Genomic DNA, 8,287 nt, shown 5'->3' with positions numbered 1-8,287 from the left:
GGAAAGAGCCTCTCAGCAGCTCTTTAGCAGCCTGATAAGAGAAACCTCTCCTAGCTACCAGCTTCTCTGATTCTGGCTCATTGCATCTCCCTTTCCTGCAGATCTGTTGTGGTGCTCATTGCTTGCTGTGCTTGCTGCCTGGACTCTCTGCTTTGAGAAGCACCTCTCTGGATTTCCCAGGACTAATCTTCTTTGCCTTTGTAGGAACTGCAGCAGCTTTATCTGCCTCCTGATAGACTTCACTGCTTGCCCACCTCTTTGTCTTGGAAACAGTTATGTCCATGTAATTTGCTGCTGCTGGAAGGTTTTTGTCCCTCTAAACCCAGCACTGCCCATTACAGGCAGTAGGAGCTGCCTGTTCCTAAAAGGGAAGGTCCTTCTGTTGGGTAACAGTGTGATTGTCTGAGGTAGCACTTGCCTATAGACAAGTTTCTCTAATTTTGTGTCTGTCTCTCTTTCCAACAGAAAACTCTCTGATCACTCAATCAAGGTTCATGCTTCTGGAATCAATACTGATTTTTTTTATCCTGCTTGCAGTTTTGTCCTACCTGAAGTTCTACAATTTGCAAAAGCACAGGTAAAGCTGGATGGTCTCCTACCCTTTTGCATATTCTCATGGTGACTTTATTTTTTTTGTCACAGACTGTGTTTTTCTATGCCTCTTAACCATTCTGAAATTCGCTTCACCTGTCTGTAAAATCCAATGCTTCACCCTCTCATGTGGCTGCCCCAGAATTTTTCTCCTGAGCAGTGTTAAAGACTGCTTTTACTGCCAGCAGGGTTGTCTTTTTAAATTTTAAAATAGAAATAAAATCTCTTGGGAGCATTTCTTTGCCCACCCAGATTTTTTACTGGAAGGTTTCCTTCTGTGCACAGGAACACTGATGATAGCAGGTCACTTAATTCTCCTTTGTAACTGTTTACAGGCACTGAATTTAGAGATATTTGTCTCTTTTGTTCTCTGATCCTTGCAGAAGATGAAGTAATCCTTAGTAAAGTAAAATTATCTTTAAATCGAGCCTAGCAAGTGATTTAATACATTTATCTTTAAGTGCCTTTTCTGGAAGCTGGTGGTTTTGGCTCCTGCTGACTGGAGTAGCCTGTTCTTGTGCAGTTGGGTAAGTGATGGTGTCTTACCTGGACTTTAATGCCTACTGTTGAAGAGAATGTTAGAATATTTATATCTTGTATTAGGTAATTGTGTAGTTTTTAACCATGTTCATTTTTTATGCACTTTCAGAGTGAAGTATATGGGCCTGTTTACCTATATGCTGCTCTTGGCCACTGCAGGACTCCACTTCTGGCACATGATAGGAGACCAGAACTTGTCAAATGTACGTAGAACAGCATGCAAAATATATTATTTGTCACTTTTCATTGCAGGAGCCTTTGAAGCCCACAGATAACAGTGCAGTCTGTAGCTGGTTTTTGTCTAAAATTCCTTGTCTTGTCTGGAAACACTCCTGTCATAGTACAGTTCCCAACTCAGTTGCTGAGGAAGATGGAATTAAGTTTAACAAAAATATGTGTGTGTGACTGTCTTTTCTGCTGTTTTCCATTTCTTGGTGATGTGTGACTCAGCACATGCACTTGTCTCACACACTCCTGCCAGCTCCACTTCAGATCCTTGCTGGAAGTTACCCAGTTGTCCACAAAATTACAGCTGAATAAGAACAGTGGAGAAAACTTAGAAAAGACAAACAAATAAAGCTAAGTGCTCTGGAATTTTTTATATCTAGAGCATGAATCCAGTGAGCTTTCTCTGTTTTTCCAGGTTTCCTTGGTGTGCCATTTTCTTGCCCGGGGTCTGGCCCTCATCATCATCCCCATGGGGCTGTACCTCTCCTTCTTCTACGTTCACTTGGCTTTGCTCTATCGCTCTGGGCCTCACGACCAGATCATGACAAGTGCTTTCCAAGCCAGCTTAGAGGTAAAGCAAATGTGGTCTTGGAAATGATTTATTAGAGACAAGAGGGGAAAATGTTCACTATTAGATGCTGTTTAATCCTGTTCCTTTGATCCTGCATATTTTGCCCTTTTTATGTCATTTAACTATTTTGCTGCTGTAGTACTGCTTTAAGGTGAAGCAATAATGACTGAAATCCTAATAACAGATGAAAACCTTTTCCCAATGAAGCAAGAGCAATATATTCAGTCTTCTGCTGGAGGTTTGTCCCTTCCTACAGGAAACTCCACAGAAGTAGATACAGTACAGAACTCTCACACGGTGACATGGTGTACTATAGGAGTGCTTAGCTGTCTTTTAGAACGTGGCTTTACGGATATTTCCTGAGACCCTGCAGTATTTTAGGTTTTTAGGTGTTGGTGTATTTACGAGCTATTGAGTATGGTGCTGCAAGACTTGATTTTAGTAGATAAAACCAAATGAGAAGGCACTGTGTGAAGATACTGCTGTGTTGAGGTGGGATATGACTCAATAGAATTTAAACAGCCTCTGGGTTGTTTCTCTTTTGTACTTCCCCTGTCCTTGCCCTTCTCAGGGTGGGCTGGCTCGAATCACCCAGGGTCAGCCCTTAGAGGTGGCCTACGGCTCTCAGATCACCCTGAGGAACGTGCTGGGCAAGCCCATGCAGTGCTGGCTCCACTCTCACACCAACACTTACCCCATCAGGTGAGGAGTCTGCCTGGGTCTCTGTGGGGAGGGTCAGCTCTGCTTCTTCACCTGCCAGTCCAACTGTAGCAGTTTGGGTGCTGGCGGTGTTTTCATTGATCCTTCAGAGTCCCCGTGCTCTGTGGGAATGATCAGTGATATGGTGCTGGCTTGTGCTGCTGGCACTGGAGAGCACAGAGTTGTGCCTTTACACCTCTGGGGGGTTTTGTTACTCCCTGTGCAGGTATGAGAATGGCCGAGGGAGTTCCCATCAGCAGCAGGTGACCTGCTATCCCTTCAAGGATGTGAACAACTGGTGGATTGTCAAAGATCCTGGAATGTGAGTATGCAAGAGATTTAAATTCAACCTATATGCTTCCAAAACCCAACGAGGGCTTGGATTGGATTGGACATAACTCTTCTCTGCTTATGGGTGCAGAAGCCTGGTGTGATCTCAGCAAGTGTTTGCAGCTCTTTGCACAATCCTTCTCAATGTGGTAAAAGCATTACTGAGGACTCTAAAATCCTCTCTAAACTGCTCCTGCCAGAACATGGGCTATGCTGTGCACAAGTGGAACTTGAAAGACTCACAGGACCACTGGAGATTCTTCAGGGGTTTTGCATGAAAGGGAAGCTCTGCTTTTTGAAGTGTGAGCCATGGTGTTAGAGTGTCTTGATGAGTTTTATCAAACTTGAATGAGTCTCAGAAAAGAGTAGAAAACACTTTTGAAAAATGAGTAGTTCTTTGTATTAGAAGTGTGGAATGAGCTGTAAGATCTGCCACATAGGGAAGGATTCCAAATGGTGCCTGTACCTGGGGCCTGGTGTGTGCTGAAGTGTTTTGCCATTGTCACTGTCAGTGCAGAGCAGGACTCTCTGTCCTTGTTTTGTCAGTAAAAGCCTTTGAGTGACATAATTCCATATTGATCAAAAAAGTTGCTTTTGTAGGTTTCTTATGTTGTTCTGAGAACTGTATAAAGAGTCCTGTCAGAAGGACTGTGTGTCATTAGAAGTCATATCCATGTTGGGAAAGTTTGTCCATAGTGCAAACCTTTCAAGTTTTGCACTAGTGCAAGATAGTTGCGCTATCTAACAGAACCACAGACCCCAAATATATTCTTAAAATTCTTCAAACTCAGAAGACTCCTATGAGCATTGGAGGATGTGAAGTTCTTCTATGGAACAGTAAAATACAGGCAGCAGTTCAGTGACTTGCAGTTCCCCCTTGCCATGGCCTTTTCCAGAAGCCAGCTGAGAGTTTAAATGGTGCAAAAGCCAGTGATTTCTCCTATAATTCTGCCAAAGTGACACCAGCTGTCATGCAGCACCCATCAGACTCAGTGAAGCACTCAGTGTTTCACATGAGCCACCAAACAGCTGTGTGACAGTAATAACCTTAATTCACTCCTGACTGACCTGGATTCAGACCACTGACCTAATGCCTGGAGTGTCAGTATCCCATTACTGATCCTCTGACTCATTCTGCCCTTAACTCACCTTTGCCTTGATGAGCTTTGCTTCCATTCTGGTACAACCTATATATTGCTTTAATTTCTCATTTTCTTGCCTAAATTTCTGTCCCCGCCTGCAGCTTTTTGACCTAACAACTTGGTCATGACAAGGTTGTGGTCTATATAAAGATGCATATAATTTAAGCATTTCCAATTTAACCATTTGCTGTTGGGTGTTCCTTCCCCAGGCAGCAGCTGGTGGTGAGTAACCCCCCACGGCCCGTCAGGCACGGGCACATCGTGCAGCTGGTCCATGGCATCACAACTCGCTACCTCAACACGTAAGTCCTTTCCTCCTGCTCTGCTCTGCCAAGCCTGCTGCCTCATTCTGCTGGGTTGGCTCTCAGAATAACCACTTAGTGACCTTGCATTCAGATATGCCATAAACTGCCTGTTATTTGTGGATTTTTACACCAGTGTGCCTTGGAGGGACCTCATGTGGTTAGCTCCATATGCCATCCCTGTGGCCCAGAAGAAGGATGCTGTATGCTTATTTATTTTTTCTGATTGACTTGGCAGTGGGATTTGATCCTAATCACAAACTTCTTAATAGTTGCTTACTGCTTCTGTTCTTCCCTACTAGTGGCCTTTAGAGAATTTTACAGTTGTTCACATTTCATGGTAGTTCTGCAGATTCCTAAATACAGAGTCCCCTCTGTCAGTCCTCATCCTCACCCTTTCATTGCCCCCACTCTGGACAGGTGCAGGTATTCAGTATTTTGTGTGACTTAACCCAAATCCAACTCCACTGACATGCTCCTACCTGAAGGATGTGTTAGGAGGATGTACTGGAGAATCTGGAATGCTTTGGCTGATTGCCAGAGATTCTTTCCTGTTTTGAAAGCCTGCAGTATGAAGTTGCCTCCTGACTGCTTACCAAAGGGCATCTGTGTGTACTTGAATATCACTCAGATTAGGAAGGGGGTTGTTCTGAGCTTGGGTTTTTGCTATGTCCCTTCCAAATCTAATTTGTTCATTATTGGAAACCCCAGTGAACAGCGTCTCTGTTTGTCACAATCAGTGCTTGTTCTTCAGCCTGGCATCACAGGCATCTGCATTGGCTTCCTCTGAGCCTGTTCCTGGCAGCTCTTGGTTGTGGGGAATGCTCTCTCTCAGAGTAAACAGTGCTATCCCAATAAATTAGTTACTTTTTGCTTTATTAATGAATCCAGTCTAAGCCAATTCCATATGGGTTTGCTTTTTATATGTATTTGGGAAATGGTGGTAGAGGACCTTCCTTTATTTGTCTTCTAGGCATGATGTTGCTGCTCCTCTTAGCCCCCACTCCCAAGAAGTTTCCTGCTATATTGATTATAACATCTCCATGCCAGCACAGAACCTCTGGAGAGTGGTGAGTGGTCAGAGGGAGGGGAGGAGCTGATCATGCTCCAGCAGAAACAGCTGAGACCACATGGATCACAATCATCTTTCTGTTGTAGGAAATTGTAAATCGTGAGTCTGACACAGATGTGTGGAAGACAATTCTGTCAGAAGTGAGGTTTGTTCACGTGAACACCTCTGCAGTGCTAAAGGCAAGTGGGGTTATGTTTATTTGCCTGTAGTTTTTGCTTCATGCAGTTCTTGTACTCTCAAAAACTCTACTCCAAAATAGCTACACCACTATAACGAATAACCAAGTAAATTAAAAGAAACAATTGCTCAGTGTGACAAAAGAGCATGTTTTGGGTTGTCACACTGGTACTTCATCCCTTTCAGTATCAAAGCTGTCCTGCTTCTCAAGAGGCTGTGACCACTCTACCCAACTGGGGCTTACAAACTGATGCTGAGTCTATGTGCCTGTGAGAGCAGCTGGAATAATTAAGGATCTTTTTCTTCACAAAGTTTGCCAGAATCACTGATTTTATGGCTGTAGCATTTATTGAGACAGTTTTGCATGGTGACTCTTCACACACTTCCTGGCAGTCCCTTGCTGTCATCCAGTGCTCAGGCAAAGCCTGAGAACTTCTTCCATCCTGAAGTTCAGATTGGTAGAACTTTGAGTTTACAAGTTCACAGTGGTCTTTGTCTTTTAGCTCAGTGGAGCATCTCTGCCTGAGTGGGGATACCGGCAGCTGGAGGTGGTTGGAGAGAAGCTGTCCAAAGGCTACCACCAGAGCATGCTGTGGAATGTGGAAGAGCACAGATATGGCAAAAGTATGTCTCAGCCATGTTCCTGGAGCAGGTTTCACTTCATGGTGGTGGGAAGGTGGTACTGTGTGTGTGTTCAGTTGGCTCTACCATGGAGTCAGAATCCTTACAAAGTCCCTTCAAGTGCTGTTGCACTTGGATGTTTTGGAGAAGGGCTCCTGGGAGAGTGAGGAGCCTGTGTGCTCTCTCCCCTTTCTAGCTTTCTGCCTGTTCTGTGGTTATTTCTGAGCTTTGCTGTTTTCTTCCAGGCCAGGAGCAAAAAGAGAGGGAAGTGGAACTGCATTCTCCCACACAGATGGACATCAGTAAAAACCTCAGCTTCATGGCAAAGTTCACAGAATTGCAGGTGAGTGTCTTGTTATTCCCTTCATTTTTCCTTCTGCTGCAGAGCAGGAACCTGAGCATTTCTGCAGACTCTGAGCCTGAGAATTCATTGTTTAATCCTTGCTGATAGTTTGGCTTCCTCACTGTAAAAAAATGTTTCTGAATGCACTTATAAGGGCATTAAAGACCTGGGCTGTCCAGTAATGAATACCCAAGTGATTGTGTAACAAAAAAGGGGGAGGAAAATTGCTTGGGCACCCAGAAGCTGCCTGAAACTGAACTGCAATGTGTGGTACATGCAGGGAGTAGTGTTGATGCCCCTTACTATCTTTGTAGAAACCCATTAAGGAAAGTGCATTATTAATAACAAAATAAAACAATTGTATTGATCAGTATCCATATGAGATGTAAAATATTTCTCCACTCCCAGCTTAGGAACTTAACATCTTTCCTATGGAGCTGTTCACCCATGCCTGCTGTCCCACCTGTTGTTCCAATGCTGAAAGCCTTCTGCTTACCTTTTTATTTTCTAGTGGAAAATACTCACGTTAAAAAATGAAGACACAGAACATAAGTACAGCTCCTCTGCCCTGGACTGGATCACAATGGACACCAATATTGCCTACTGGCTCCACCCCACCTCGGGGGTAAGTACAAGAGGCAGTAGCTGTGAAACTGTTGAGAAAGCAGAACAACTCAGATACGAGCCCCAGGAGCAGGAGTCAGAGCAGAGCTGCAGCTTCCAGCTAAGGACTTTTCCTGTATTAATATATTTTCCATGAGGGGTGAGGTATTTGTTTTAGCATGAGATATTGCTTTGACAGTAGTTGCTTTTAATTAAATCATGTTTGCTTGTGCCTTTTTTAAAGGTAAATTGCAGTTTAATAGTTTCCACTATTGATTTCATTTAGAAGATGAGTTCATCTCCAATAGCATCCTTTAAATGCTTTCCATTACACAAGAGTCCTAAAACAGCAAAGTTTATCAACCAGCTTTGTTCCAGGTTACTAGGCAGGCTCATTCTGGAGCTTAATTTAGCAAGTTTGTGTAGGTAATATTTAAACTTACCTAAAAGAACCCCAGCATGTTCCTGCTTCTGGCATAGACCATGATCTCTCCTGCAGGCCCAGATCCACCTCCTTGGGAATGTTGCCACCTGGGCTTCAGCTAATGCTGCTGCTCTGGTTTACCTGTGTCTGTCCCTGTGGTACTTGCTGCGGCGAAGGAGGAAGATCTACGACATCCCTGAAGGTCTGGCTGCACTGTGTGTGTGTGTCTAGGTGGAGCCTTGTGCCTTGCTCTGCTCTCAGATGCCATCTCCTGTCTCCTGCAGATGCCTGGCAGCTCTGGATGGCAGCAGGAGGCATCTGTGGTGGAGGCTGGGCTGTGAATTACCTGCCCTTCTTCCTGATGGAGAAAACACTTTTCCTGTACCACTACCTGCCTGCTGTCACATTCCAGATTCTCCTGATTCCTGTGGTACTGCAGCATCTCAGAGATCACCTCTGCAGGTATTTGCCTTCAGCAGAATAGTTCTCTTGAACAGGAGGACTGGCACAGTTCTTTCTCCAGGGCTGTCTCCTGGGTAAAATGCTGCAGGGAAAGCAGTGGTTTTTCCAGTAGTGATGTTTCCAGCAGTGGCCAAACTCTGTCATTTGCCTTTAGGGAAGCCAGGCCAGGCACAGGTCTTTTG

At 44.4% G+C, this 8,287-nt stretch overlaps 1 protein-coding gene across 1 annotated transcript in view; it reads left to right on the top strand.

The window, feature by feature from the left end:
* POMT1 (protein O-mannosyltransferase 1) overlaps positions 1 to 8,287 on the top strand; it is a 12,606-nt gene that overhangs the window by 3,460 nt on the left and 859 nt on the right. Inside the window, exons 6-19 of the mRNA XM_031057255.1 lie at positions 466 to 577; positions 1,053 to 1,118; positions 1,241 to 1,334; positions 1,775 to 1,930; positions 2,502 to 2,632; positions 2,856 to 2,951; positions 4,311 to 4,403; positions 5,377 to 5,473; positions 5,562 to 5,654; positions 6,156 to 6,276; positions 6,519 to 6,616; positions 7,128 to 7,241; positions 7,719 to 7,845; positions 7,928 to 8,112. Of these exons, the coding sequence (XP_030913115.1) occupies positions 466 to 577; positions 1,053 to 1,118; positions 1,241 to 1,334; positions 1,775 to 1,930; positions 2,502 to 2,632; positions 2,856 to 2,951; positions 4,311 to 4,403; positions 5,377 to 5,473; positions 5,562 to 5,654; positions 6,156 to 6,276; positions 6,519 to 6,616; positions 7,128 to 7,241; positions 7,719 to 7,845; positions 7,928 to 8,112 (1,583 nt within the window). The remainder of the gene's footprint in view (positions 1 to 465; positions 578 to 1,052; positions 1,119 to 1,240; positions 1,335 to 1,774; positions 1,931 to 2,501; positions 2,633 to 2,855; positions 2,952 to 4,310; positions 4,404 to 5,376; positions 5,474 to 5,561; positions 5,655 to 6,155; positions 6,277 to 6,518; positions 6,617 to 7,127; positions 7,242 to 7,718; positions 7,846 to 7,927; positions 8,113 to 8,287) is intronic.

The sequence above is a fragment of the Geospiza fortis genome, unplaced genomic scaffold (assembly GCF_000277835.1).
Source record: "Geospiza fortis unplaced genomic scaffold, GeoFor_1.0 scaffold27, whole genome shotgun sequence".
Taxonomy (NCBI): domain Eukaryota; kingdom Metazoa; phylum Chordata; class Aves; order Passeriformes; family Thraupidae; genus Geospiza; species Geospiza fortis.
Note: the sequence above shows the minus strand (reverse complement) of the source record. Positions and strands in the feature narration are given on the sequence as shown.